Source organism: Trichoderma citrinoviride, assembly GCF_003025115.1.
Source record: "Trichoderma citrinoviride strain TUCIM 6016 unplaced genomic scaffold BBK36scaffold_13, whole genome shotgun sequence".
Taxonomy (NCBI): Eukaryota; Fungi; Ascomycota; class Sordariomycetes; order Hypocreales; family Hypocreaceae; genus Trichoderma; species Trichoderma citrinoviride.
In genome coordinates this window covers 230083-243221 of record NW_020194721.1, presented here as the reverse complement: position 1 = coordinate 243221, position 13139 = coordinate 230083, and the positions used below count along the sequence as shown (strand labels likewise).

At 54.0% G+C, this 13139-nt stretch overlaps 5 protein-coding genes across 5 annotated transcripts; 3 read left to right on the top strand and 2 right to left on the bottom strand.

Annotated features, from left to right (window-relative positions):
• Window positions 1–1199: 1199 nt before the first annotated feature.
• Window positions 1200–1589, bottom strand: BBK36DRAFT_1181598 (thioredoxin-like protein; the record flags this gene model as incomplete). The annotated part of the gene is made up of 1 exon (XM_024896256.1): window positions 1200–1589. The coding sequence occupies one exon, from the start codon at window positions 1587–1589 to the stop codon at window positions 1200–1202; it is 390 nt and encodes a 129-aa protein (XP_024746639.1).
• Window positions 1590–3553: 1964 nt separating this feature from the next.
• BBK36DRAFT_67760 (carbonic anhydrase) lies at window positions 3554–4197 on the top strand (the record flags this gene model as incomplete). The annotated part of the gene is made up of 3 exons (XM_024898492.1): window positions 3554–3639; window positions 3719–3896; window positions 3970–4197. The coding sequence occupies 3 exons, from the start codon at window positions 3554–3556 to the stop codon at window positions 4195–4197; spliced, it is 492 nt and encodes a 163-aa protein (XP_024746638.1).
• A 96-nt stretch (window positions 4198–4293) lies between these two features.
• Window positions 4294–6036, bottom strand: BBK36DRAFT_1171560 (Annexin; the record flags this gene model as incomplete). The annotated part of the gene is made up of 3 exons (XM_024895586.1): window positions 4294–5355; window positions 5496–5780; window positions 5953–6036. The coding sequence occupies 3 exons, from the start codon at window positions 6034–6036 to the stop codon at window positions 4294–4296; spliced, it is 1431 nt and encodes a 476-aa protein (XP_024746637.1).
• A 2731-nt stretch (window positions 6037–8767) lies between these two features.
• On the top strand, window positions 8768–10108 carry BBK36DRAFT_145187 (BAR-domain-containing protein; the record flags this gene model as incomplete). The annotated part of the gene is made up of 3 exons (XM_024897521.1): window positions 8768–8894; window positions 8951–9234; window positions 9287–10108. 3 exons carry the CDS (start codon window positions 8768–8770, stop codon window positions 10106–10108), a joined length of 1233 nt encoding a protein of 410 aa, XP_024746636.1.
• A 569-nt stretch (window positions 10109–10677) lies between these two features.
• On the top strand, window positions 10678–11794 carry BBK36DRAFT_1126435 (cyclin-like protein; the record flags this gene model as incomplete). The annotated part of the gene is made up of 2 exons (XM_024891379.1): window positions 10678–11502; window positions 11561–11794. The coding sequence occupies 2 exons, from the start codon at window positions 10678–10680 to the stop codon at window positions 11792–11794; spliced, it is 1059 nt and encodes a 352-aa protein (XP_024746635.1).
• Between the last annotated feature and the right edge of the window lie 1345 nt (window positions 11795–13139).

Here is a 13139-nt window from a genome sequence, read left to right as displayed (position 1 = left end):
TCTTGTTGAGATGTAGAGACGGTGAGGGCATTGGAACCAAGACAACCTCAGGTCTTATATACCTTCTGTTGGCGTATCCTCTTACACGGGAGAACATATGCAGGCTATCGACACCCGATCATCCGCGTCCAACAGCCGGAGAGAATCGTGCATATTGCATATCAAGTTGCACTGCGACCATCCGAGACAGGTCAGCATTCCACGACACCGCCTCGAGTGTGTCACACAGATTCCCCAGCAGCAGAGCTGAAAGCTCTTACATGTGCTCTGTATGCGACTAGGAAGACACATGTACCGTCTTACTGGATGAGAATCACAAAGTACGGAGACATTTGCCATTCAGCTTCCCCCGCCGTGTAAGTAGGGCAGCTCGTAGTAGTATACACAATCCCAATGGTGAAACATGGTGTTTGGTCAAGTCCTTTTGCAAAGCCTATGCCAAGTGTCTCTGGCTGGAATAGTACTTCGTATAACTGCTTGAGATACCTCCCTTGCTTCTCTGACGCAGGGCTCATGCTTTTCGTACCCTTTTACGTATAGCGGATGCGAAAGGGTTGTACAGACTACGTAATTTGTCTGCGGATAGGATAAGCTTATTTGATTTGACCTACACCTGCATGGCTTTGTGGAATGCCATTGGAGGGATGCGAGGAGAAAGGAGCATCGTGGCATGCGGCTGGCTTGGGACCTGTTAGGCAAGGGGGCTGATGCATGTGGGCTGATGCATGCAGGGCTTGGGGATGATCTGTTGCTCGTCCGAGGATGTGAGCTCACTTTCAAAGTCCACGGAGATCTAGATTGCTTGGAGGCGAGGAGAAAAGTGGTTGATCTCAGCGTTCGACGATAGAGGACTAGGTTGCGATGCATGTGGTGGGAGGAAAGTTGTTATTTTGAGGGCGATATAGGGTATGGCATAGGTATGCCAAACGATATACTATAACCCTGGACACAGCTGCTTGCCATAGCAAGAGTACAATTCACGTCTAGACGAGTCATCACCGGAAAGAGAATACTCCACGCAATACGCTGAATTAACCGTGTGAATCAATATCCTAACTCTAAAGTGCGAGAAAGCCGCTCTGCCTTTTGCCGTGATGTAGTTTCCCCGTGCGCCCAGATTTGCAAATATATTTCCCCCATCTATACTCCATATACACGTCCCATTTTATCGTCCGTCGTATGAGAAGAGTGTTGGTCTCTTAAGCAGACGCGGCATTGGCCTCCTCGACCCTCTTCTGCGCCAGCCCGCTCAGCTTGTCAACTGCAGCACCCAGGCTCTTGGGATCGGCGCCCTGGATCATGTTCTTGCCGTTGACGGCAACCTGCTGGCCCTCCTTGAAGAAGAGAAAGGTGGGCATGGCGGTGATTCCGTATCGGGCGGCGACGTCCTGGACGTGGTCGACGTTGACCTTTGCAAAGGCGAGGTACTTGTCGACGGAGTGCTTGCCGGCGAGGTTTTCGTAGATGGGGGCGATGGCCTTGCAGGGCGGGCACCAGTCGGCGTAGAAGTCGACGGCGACGTAGGTGGTGGAGGCGAGGAGGGCGTCGAGCTGCTCCGAGGATTCAATGTGGTGGATGTTGCCGCCCATTTTGGAGGGTTGTGTGTTGGTTTTGATGTTGTTGAGAGTTTAAACTTGAAAAGTTGTTTTTTGAAGGGTTGTTTTCTGAAGAGTTGGAGACTTGATTCAGTAGATGAGAAGAGTCAAGACGAGAGAGAAGAGGTATGGATGGATCGGAGACGTTCGGTCGTCAGGGAGCTTGTTTGCGATGGTGCAATTGTTGAACTGGTATGGAAGTGGCGGGGTTCGAGTGCGGGCCGCAATGATCCGCAATATGCCGCAGGGCACGTTTGTCTTGGTTGTTCTTGTTTGTTGGTTGAAGCTTGAATTGAATGGAGATGATTGAAGGAGAAGAGACTCAATGGGAATATATAGACAGTTATGAGAAGCTTTTGGGTTGAAAGAGCATTGCTAAGCAATTGTTTTGTCGCAGCGACATGACAGTTTATTGCAGCGACGTGTGGAATATTCAGCTTCAGCTTCATTTCTAATCTTCAATAGCAAAAGCGGCATCGCCGTCGGCCCCAGTGCCCGAGATGGGCAATGCTCAGCTGCTGCAGCCACTGTAATGCTGCGTCCCGCGCCTGTAATCACTGGGAAATGCCCCGAAGCCGCTGGAAGCGTCAAGACATGAACCGGTGCAATGTAACTCGTATTCCAAATGCTCACTGATGTCGTCATGTGGCTCGTTGATATGGCTGGTGAGAGCAAACAATGGGCTGCACAGCCACGTCTGTCATCAGCACAGCTGTCTGCTTAGCTCATCAAATTCAATTTCGCCTTTACTTGCCGAAACGGGACATGAGCTCGACAAGGACGAGAAGATGCTCGTGTTATTACTTGTACCAGACACCTGACGATCAGCTCATGCAACATCATCCGGCATCTGCTGACCAATTCGAACCAATTCGAGCCTCCAGTCTCTTCCACAGGATCATGTTTGACATCAAGCAGAATTTGGGAACTATCATCCAGTTTTTGCTCCGTTACCCTGCCAATCTGCATCGCATTGATTCACCCTGTATCTCGCAACACCGAGCTTCACGCTAACGGAAAGACTCTGCGAAACCAGAATCATAGCTTATTGACCTAATGCGCCTACTTTCCCAAGCTTGCTGAAGAAGCAATGCCTTGCCAGCCAGGAGCTCCATCCTGGACTCGACACAGCTCCACGTCAACTGACTCTCCTTGCAGCAGTACTTTGCGAACATCGCCGAGGTGAAGCATCGCCGTGACACGTTTTGACCGACATCAACCCCCTTCATGTTGACTAAACACACACCATGCTTAGAAAGTAGCTGAAATTCGTCGCGAACCAGCAATGCTATTCCACTCTCCGGAACACCACCATTGGACGCTCCTCTCGAGCTGCTCCTCCAGTCCCCCAATTCGGCCCCTTGTCTACATGCACAATGCCCGTCTGCCCCCATGCTACCGACCCAAAACCCCGGGCTCTCGGCCGTCGATACCACACGGCTTTAATTATCTCTTCCGGCCCGTCGCAGCCTCTTCTCCGGAACCGGGCGACATCTCCATGTCTTACTTGATCGGGCTTGACAGTTGTCGGGCTTGATAGTTATCCCGCTTGATCGCCGACTACTGCCCTCTTCTTGACAATGTGGCGCCCCCCAAGTCTGACTGACTGGCTCGTTCCCGACGAGAGCAAGAGGCTTCCCCGCACTGAAGGTGCATGGCGACAGATTCTGGATGGATGGCGACTTTCTGATAGAGAATGGTGGAGGAGCTCTGGTTGAAGCTATGAAAGGCGTTGTAAGTGGGTGTACAGAGTAAGTGGGGGTGGTATTGCTTTGTAACTGAGATGATGTTGTCTCTTGTCCGAACGTGTTTGATCTGTGAGACGACAGATATAAACCCCTTTGTTGAGGCATAACCCGAACCACCAGAGTTCTCAGACATTGCACTTTATTTAATCCCCTTATTCTTCGTCTTCTTAATACTCGTATTCTTCTTTCACAGAACCCGAATCATTCACAATGACCGTTGCCAGCGAATTTGAACTCGCCAACCAGCAGTATGCTGCTACTTTCGACAAGGGCCACTTGCCCATGCCTCCCGGCCGGTGCGTCCCATCCGGTCCCTCCATCTCTTGCTCATGTGTTATCTTGACCTTGTTTTGCTAACAAATGATGAAAAAAAAGAAAGGTCTTCGTTCTGACCTGCATGGACGCCCGTCTGGACCCGGCCAAGTTCCTCGGCTTGGAAGAGGGCCACGCCCACGTCTGCCGCAACGCCGGCGGCCGCGCGGCCGAGGCTTTGCGCTCTGTGATTATCTCGCAACAGGCTCTGGGAACGCGTGAAATCGTCGTCATTCACCACGTATGAATCCCGTTTTTTCCTCATCCTCTTTCCATGCTGTTTGATGGAAACTGACTGAAGTTGCGATGTGTAGACGGACTGTGGCATGCTGATTATTAAGGAGGACGAGTTCCGTGAGGCCGTCAAGAAGAACACTGGGGAGGATGTGAGCCATGTCGCGTTCTTGACGATCAAGGATCTTCAGGAGAGCGTCAAGACGGATGTTGAGCTGCTGAGGAAGCATCCGGCGGTTCTGGATGTGCCTATCACGGGGTACATTTACGACGTCAAGACGGGCAAGATCAACAAGGTCGACGTATAAGCCCACCGAGAGAGATGTGAGGTTTGAGTCAATACAACATAAAGTCATTCTCATCATTCGCGCAAACTATTACTGACATTGTGGAAATCACCGTGGCTACTTCTCTCCAATCAACGCAATCATCAGCTGCTCATAATCGCCGCTCAGCAACTCCTTCAGCTGCGCCCCCAGCGTCTTATGGTAATACCGCTGATGCGCCATCTGAGCAGCCTGCAATCTCGCCCTGTCCCCCCAATACAGCCGCAGAGCCCGGTAGATGAAGAGACTATGCTTCTTCATCGTCTTCATCAGCGGCGCCCTCAGCCAATCCACATCCACCTTGCCGCTGTCCCCCGTAGCAGACGTCAGGATCCGCAACAGCGCATCTTCCATGTCCCCCCTGAACTCCCGCTCAATGACATCCTGCAGACTGCGATGGTACTTGTTCTGGTAGGCGGCGCTCATGGCGCGCAGTTGGGCGGCATTCGCACTCGTGAGGATCTGGGCCACGGCCACGGTGTTTGCGCCGACGGTGCCCTCCGTTGCGCGCTGCAGCTCGGTGACCTTGGCCTCGACGTCCGCGGGTACAACCGGCACGGCGTCTTCGGCGCGGGTCGCGGACAGGACCATGCTGTAGAGTCGGAAGAGATTGGTGTCGACGTCGTCCTTGATCACGTCGATCAGGTTCCTGCCAGTGACGTGCCTGAACTCGGCGACGATGGCGCTGATGTCGGCGTTGGAGCGGCACAAAAGCACATCCATGAGGGCATCTTCATCGGTGCCCGCTCGGTCGAGGGCCTTGACGAGCGTGAAGACATCGTGGGCGAGGGGGCCCCTGAGCAGAGCTAGCAGGACGTCCTCAAACTCGCCCTTTGTCTCGCCCTTGATGTCGCCATCTAGGTCGCGTACGAAGCGGGCGTCGTAGTCGTCCCGCAGCTGCTGCATGGCGAGGGGGTGCTGGTACTTTGGGCTAGCGAAGACGCGGACGAGGGCGCGCTCGTCGCAGCCCATGCCCTTCATTGCCTTGCGGAGGACTTCGATGTCGGCGGAGGTGTCGATGCGTTGCATGGGATTGCGCTGGGAGACGTCGTAGCCTGGAGAGGCGGGTGTTGACGGTACGGGGGCGCCGTAGTATGGGTGCTGCTGCTGGCCCGGGGGTTGAGTTGGGGGATAGCCAGGCTGTTGTTGTTGTTGTTGTTGTTGTTGTTGTTGTTGTTGTTGTTGTTGTTGTTGTTGCCATTGCTGGGGAGGTGGCTGCTGTGAATTACGTGTGAGTTGGTCGATGATGATGAATGATGAGACGGGTCAGTTCATCTTACCTGTGCTGGACCGCCGTATTGCTGCTGAGGATATCCTGGCTGAGGGTATCCGGGCGGCTGGCTGTACGGCTGCGGATACTGCTGGCCGTACGGAGGCTGCTGGCCGGGCGGAGGAGATGGATGGCCCTGATATTGCGGTCCAGCTGACGGGGGGTACTGATACTGTCCAGGCGGAGGCTGAGGGGATTGAGACGGAGGAGGAGGCCCGCCGGGATATTGCTGGCCTTGATGCTGCGGCGGAGGCGAGCCGTAGCCGTACCAGGGCGGGTTCGGGTTCGGGAAGCCCTGCGGGAACTGGTTTCCGTACGGCGGCTGCGGTGGGTACGGAGGGTGCTGGGAGCTCATTTTGATGGAGTTTGTGTGTGGGATTGATGATGAAAGATGGGAAGTTGAGGCGAGAGGTCTTGAGGAGCTTGATATCTATCTTTTGGGGAGTCGAGCTACGGCCTCACGTTACGCAGCTCATCACGTCACCATTGGCCTGTGAATATATGAACAGGCGTGCTAACTGGATGCAAGAACGTTGGAAGGAATACGCCATGTTAGCCGGCGAGTCTGCCTTGAGGCCTCCGTGTAGCCTCCAAGCGTGACGTCTTTTGGTACATGGATAAGAACAAGAAAGCCTCGATAAGCTTCAAAGGGACGCTCGTCTCTGCGCTAAGAGAATTGAAGCAAGGCTCCGAGTGGGCTGGTGTGAGCGATTGCTACGCGAACCTTGTTTGGGGTAGGATGATGGCACGCCGTTTCCGTAAATGGTAGAAACATGTTTGCTTTGTTCTGGTTGCCTGCAGGATGGTGTGTTCAAGTTTGTTTCTGTTTGAAGTGGTGAGTTGCGAGTTGGGGAGCGAAGGATGAGATGCGGGGAATGTGCAGGTAAGGTAGGCAGAGATGGAGACTGGAGAGTTGGCGGCCTCGCAAGCCACCTTTGTTCATATTGGTTGCTTCATGTTCATAGGCCAATATGTGTTTGGCTGTTGTAGATTCGAAATCAAGACGAGAAATGGTAGAATCAAGGTATCGGGAGTGACTGCTGCTAACACCCAATAAGTCACCGTTGTCGCATAAGTTGACTTCATGTTACGTACGTGCATGTGGTACCTGTATGAGTACATGTAGGTAAGGTACGGAGAGCCGCATACTTGCAATTAACAAAGCTTCCAGTTGTAAAACAACATTCTGATACTATGATAAGGTAAGTCACGATGCAGAGTCTCCATGCCCTGGTTACCTATTAATAGATGAACTCAAGTAAAACTTGCCAGGACCGAATGACTGGTTAATAATGTGGGCAAGACAACCAGAAGCCATGTTTCCGACAACATGGCCCATGACCAAACGTCTGTCTTCAAGGTGCCGCTTTCCGGCCGGTTTTGGGGCCGTTTCGAAAGAGACGTGAAACATGCTCCTTTTCTGCGTGTACCCGCATATTTGGGGCACTGCTCCAGCACCGAATCGGGCTGGGGTCAGGGAATTGATGGGCTTCTGGAAAAGGGTTCATCGTCGTGAAATTGATCGACTCGTGATGAAGTTGAGCTGTATGTGTGCATGCGTGAGTACATAGCATGTACATGGACGATGGCCATGTGCATGTGAAATCGTGCTGTTCCTGCCGCGAAGCGATGCGATGCGATGCACATCGACAGCTGAAGGGTGCCTTTACCTCCATCCATGCAGCAGAACACGCGTAATATCCGTCGACACTGTAAAAGAAACCTGGTAAATGTCCAGCCTCCATGTCGTTTGGAGCAACGGAAAGGCCACCAGCAACGGCAACGGCACGGCTCTCCGGCAGCTGCACAAACGTCAAACGTGAGGCTTTCGGCGTCGCCATCAGTTGCTGCCGCACCTGAAGCACTTTGTCTCTGTCCTATTCTGGCCGGCAGCGAGATTGCGCCGAAAACGACATGAGTGACTGCGCGCGTGAGCATATTATACAGTACAAAGAAACATCAGCAGCGATTGCATATGTACTGCAATTAGACGGCACATTTCGTCTGTAGATCAGGCTTAGATCGTCGAGGCAGTGTCGTGTCACAGGTGAGGGAGGATAAATAGGAGAGGGCCCGGTCGGTTGGTGCATGTCATTGGGATGATCGCTGAAGATCTCAGATACGAGGTTTTGAAGCTTCGTGTTGTGTCTAATACTGGCTGAAGGCTTGAAACCAGTATATGATATCTACTTGTACCGTATAACCATAACATGCAGTTCATCTATCGTAATCGTCCACGCATCTCCGCGAGCCATGAATTCTCGTCAATATACTTTCGATAGAGCACCTCGTATTCTTGTCCGCGACTCGTATCAGCACACAATGGACGCGCAACACGCTCTGATCTTGCCCATCCACTCGCCACTCGCCCTCGTGGTGGTTGGGGCTTCTTCTCCAGCGCGGCCACCCTCGTCCAATCTCGTAGCGGCTTGAGCGGGTAGGGCAGCCCCAGAGCGGCCCAGAAGCCCCGGGCAGAGATGGAACCGCACTGAAGCCCCTGAGAGAGGCGACGCTCCGGGGCAGCCACACCACTGGAACCGGCCAATGGGCAGCCCGCGCAGAGCCCGTTACAGGGGCCGACGGCGCTAGGCGGCCCCCCTGGCGAGTGTCGCAGGCGTGGACCGCAGACGGGCATGACGCCTTCGATTGGGGGAATGGAAGAAAGGAAGGTGGAAGGTCACTGCCAGACACAAAAGTGCTTTTCCCGCCACCTCAACAAAGTCCTTCTCGCTCGTTCCCTTCGCTTTTTACGACTTTCGCGCTCTTCCAGCCTCTTACAACTTGAAGCTGACTGACGGTCTCTCGTTGATCACTCGCTGTCTTTTCTCTCCCTCTCGCTCGTTTAAACACCTTCGTTTTGCTCTCCAACGTGGGCTGGCCCTCTCCAACACGACGCTCTGCTTCCCCATCTTGAACATCCGATCCCATCGAACCCATCAACACTCCACACACTCCGTTCTCGGGCAAGCACTAGACACGCCGGACTGGGGCCAGATTCAGGACCATACGTTGCCTTTGTCTGTCTTCGGAATAGGTGCCAGCATTTAGCCAGGGACCGGTCCAATCCATCCCGCTGCTGTTGGTACAAACAACGCGTGGACGAGGAGGATAAGCAGCGGTTTCGAGCTCACGTGCTGTTCTCTTCTATTGCTCGTGGTCTTTCATTGCTTCTTCAATTTTGCCAATTTTCCCTTAGCTTCTACTGGTGACACCTTTGTCTCTATCTCGATTCTCTGTCGTTGGGAATCTCTTCATACCTGGACCAAATCGACCGGCGACATCATGAACTTTACACGCAAAATCGACCGCGCCATGCAGTGGGCTGGCGAGAAGATGGGCGCCGAGGCCAAGGCGACTCATACAGATGAGTTCAGAGTACTCGAGGCAGAGATGGATATCCGACACGAAGGCGCGTCTTTACCGATCCTATGCATTTCAATTGGCATCCACTGACCGAGTATACAGGCATGGAGCGTCTGCAGAAATCCATGGCCATCTACACCAGATGGCTCAGCCGCCATTGCGACGCTCTCGAGGACCGCAGCCGCAGCATGCCTCTGGCTCACCTTGGCCGTACCATGTCCGCCCACGCGGCAGAGCTGCCCGATACCGAATACAGTCGCCGTCTTGCTGCCATGGGCAATGCCAACGAGCAGCTCGCCGAGCTCCAGACCACCTACCTGGACTGTGCCAACGCCACCTGGCAGCAGCATATCGAGCAGAACCTTGGCATGATGAAGGAATACCAGGTATGACTTTTAAGCTATGACTTCACTCAATTGCTTGCTTACACCTAAATAGGCTGCTCGCAAGAAGCTCGAAAACCGCCGACTCGCCTACGATGCCACCATGGGCAAGATGCAAAAGGCGAAAAAGGACGACATCCGTCTCGAGGAAGAGATGCGCGTCAATAAGACCAAGTTTGACGATAGCACCGAAGACGTTTACCAGCGCATGCAGGACATTCGAGAGGCAGAGCAGGACACGACCGCTGCCCTGACCTCGTTTCTCGATGCCGAGCTGGAATACCACGAGCGAGCCGCCAACGAGCTGCGCCGGATCCGAAAGTCGTGGGCGACAGGCGCAGAGTCCTGCTATGCGTCTTCACAGGGGCCAGACCTGGAGCGCATCTACTCCAACATGTCCATCCGGTCACAGCCCGCCGGACAGGCCGTTCGACACACCATCATCAATGAGGAATACGAGGGCGCGGCCTCACCACCCGTCGCCAGACTCGCCCGCACCATGTCGACCCGAGAGCCGCCGCCTCCTCCGCCTCCGCCAGCGTCAACTAGGCCGCCCATGACGAGATCGGCGACCTTTGATACCAGGAACCCGCCCGTAATCCGCGCGAGAGCTGCGTCCAACTCGTTTACTAGAATGCCGCCGCCCAGCGTTGCCGAAAGCAGAGGAGAAGACATCTTTGACGACAACTCCATGTACAGCGGGGATAACACCCCCAGCTGGGGCGAGCGTAGTGTCAGCCCTGCAACCAGCTACGGCAGCTTCCACGTGAACCCCCAGGCGACAGAGACCAAGAAGGCACCGCCTCCCCCCGTCAACCGGGCCAAGAAGCCTCCGCCCCCTCCTATTCCCAGGAAGATGTCGACTCCGGGATACTAAGTCCCGGGGTGGAGGACATGAGCGAGGCCTTTGAAAAGGAAGAAAAAGGAAGAGATTATAAAAGGGTCAAAGCCAGGGGGCGTTGCTGTTTTTGTCGTTCTTGGTCTCGAAACATCTTTAACGAAATGATATGACGGGAGTGGTTTATATGTCCTTGACTGGATACGGATGGGTTTTATTAGTAGCGTCATTGTTTGAGATGCATCAGATTGGTTTTGGGGAGAGGAATCCTCTAGAATGGAGGTTGACAGCATTGTGTTTGACATATACGTATAGAGCTGGAGTGGTGCATTTTCAAGCTGGTCTTTGAGCAGAATTGACACGAATAGCGTATTCGAGAATTGCCTTGTTCCTGTGATATTATTTGCACTGAGAAACAGGTAGCTCAGCAGTGGCAGAAGCTCCTCGGCGTACAGTATGAAATAATCTCCACCAAGCACTGTACTGCACGTGCGATTCTCGAAGCTTTGATCTTCGGCGTCATTCTTCCTCCCCTTCTTTCTCTCCTCCAAATCTACCACGCATTCCTCCTCTCTTCTCTTTCTCACTCCTCTGCATCGCCCGCCAAGATGACGACCGAGGACGAGAGATACCGGCAATCTAGCCAATTCCGGCTCTGGTCCTTTTCGCCAACCAGCCTGCGGGAGCTTCGCGTCAAGACCAACGACCTCGCGAAGCAGCAAATCTCGCCGCGATTCGCAGCCGACGCCCAGCCCGAGTTTCTGACGCCCGCCGAGGAGACGATGCTGGTGCAGTTCTTCACCACGGAGCTGATTCGCGCCGCGCAGTTCTGCGAGCTGCCGACCGAGATTCGATCCACCGCCGCCGTCTTCTTCCGCCGTTTCTACATCACCAACTCGGTCATGACCTACCCCCCGACCGAGCTGCTCAAGACGTCGCTGTTCTTCGGGTGCAAGGCCGAGGGCTACTATATTCGGCTGGCTAAGCTGGCGGAGATGTTCCCTAACACGACGAGCGAGCAGATCCTGGCGGGTGAGTTCCTGCTCTGCCAGGGCATCCGGTTCGCGTTCGACGTGCGGCATCCGTTTAGGGCGCTGGAGGGAGCTATTCTGGAGCTCAGGAGGCAGCTGCCGGAGCAGGAGGGCAGAGTGGCCAAGGCTCACGCGCTGGCCCGAGAGATTCTCAAGTTCAGTCCTCTGCTGACGGACGCCTACTTTCACTACACGCCGAGTCAAATCATGATGGCCGCTCTGCTGATGGTGGACAAGGAGCTGGTGGATATACTGATCCCCGCGGCTCAGCCTGGGGACGAGGATAGCCAGCATGTGTCGTCTCATGCGGAGATGCGAGACAAGATTATCAAGACCATCGAGAGCTGTCGCGACATGCTGGAAAAGGAGCCTCCTCAGCGGATGAAGGAGTACTGGGAGACGGTAAGCTTGAATCAGCCCAATTTGCTTCTTGAGGTCACCGCAAGCTAATATCAGGCAGCCCGAGCTGGTCAAGTCCCTGAAGCCCCTTCGGAAGAAGCTGCAAAAGTGCAGAGATACGGACAGAGCTGATTTGGTGGCCCTCCAACGAGCACGACGCGAGCAAGCTACGACAAAAGTCAAGAAGCCGACACCACCAAGCGATGGGGCCGTCTTTGGGGATGCTGTGGAGGCGAGGGATCCGAAGCGGAGGAAATTGGAGGCTGCCAACGACCTTTTTGGACCTGCTCTTTGAGCAATGCAACACGAGTCGCGAGCTTGACAATATGCAAGGCTTCGCGATATGGCTCAAATGGCTAGAGCAGCCTTGCATACGATTGTCTAGAAGCTGTAGAAGCAAGGCGATAACTGGTCAATGACCAACCGGGACAGCTGCCGCGCTTGGCACAAGGTGCGACATCTCTTCCGAGTGTGATGATGCATCTCGGAAGATGGTTGCCCCTTGCCAGGGCGCAACGTTCCACTTGCTCGGAGGGTTGAGGCAGCTCGATGCGCTGTCTATCCCGAGCCGCACCTTTTCCAAGTTGGTAAGGAGCTTGGCGGGCCAGTGTACGAGGACACACACCGTGAGGCTGCAACTGGCAGCTTGAGTTATCAGATGCGGAGCAACCCGACCGGCCTTGCAGAACACGGATGCGAGCCAGCCGAATCTCGGCCCAGCGCCGCAGGGCTGTCTGCCATGGCCTGTCTCGCTGCAGTATTCTGGGGTGCATCGCACTAAGCGGCATGCTCTGAGGATTCGGTCCTTTCCCCGACAGCCTCTGATTTACGGAGCACACTGAGCTTGTTTTCAATGGCCTGGAATGTCTTTGCCGACCACTTCCGTTTGGCCGAGTATTGGGAAGATGATGGCGAAGAGGGAAGTACGCAACGTATGATGATGTTATAATAGGACATGCTATGCGTTGGAGGACGCAGTCAATCGCCCTTGGCTGATGTTTGGCCTCTCAGACCATCTCGAAAACATGGCCATTTAGGTAGATCTCAAGGGAGTGGGTGCCGGGACTTACGGTAGTGCTGCACGACGATTGGGTAACGATTGACCACCAGACGGACGGAGGAACGATATTCTTCTTGCTTACCAAGAGACGTCAATTATAGAAAGACTCTTCAATCCAGAGCCTCGGGTTTCAACCTTGATCCTTGATGCACACTGAGAGAATGTAGCTCTTGGCTAGCTGTTAGTGGTAAGCTTGGCCGAGAAATTCGTGGGGAACCACAAGGGAAGGGGGGAGTAAGCTGGCGATGATGGCTTGTCGAATATATTACTCAACAGCTTCTGACTTGCGTTGGAGGGATCAATGGGCTGTGGATGAAGGCCAATGTGCGGACAATGCATTAGGAGTTTCCCAGAAAGTACAGAACTACAAGTAGAGGCTTGAGTTGGTTGCTGACTCGGAGAACTTGATACTAGATGGTTTACGAAAGGTTAACACAACTTCTTGTAATGGCCCCGGTTGGACTTCCCCGACTTTGGTAATAGACACGAACTCATTGTGTATGTACACGTAGGTAGCCTTCGAACTAGGGGAGTCTCGGCATTTCACGGTTGAAAGGGGCCTCTAACGATGATTTGTGGA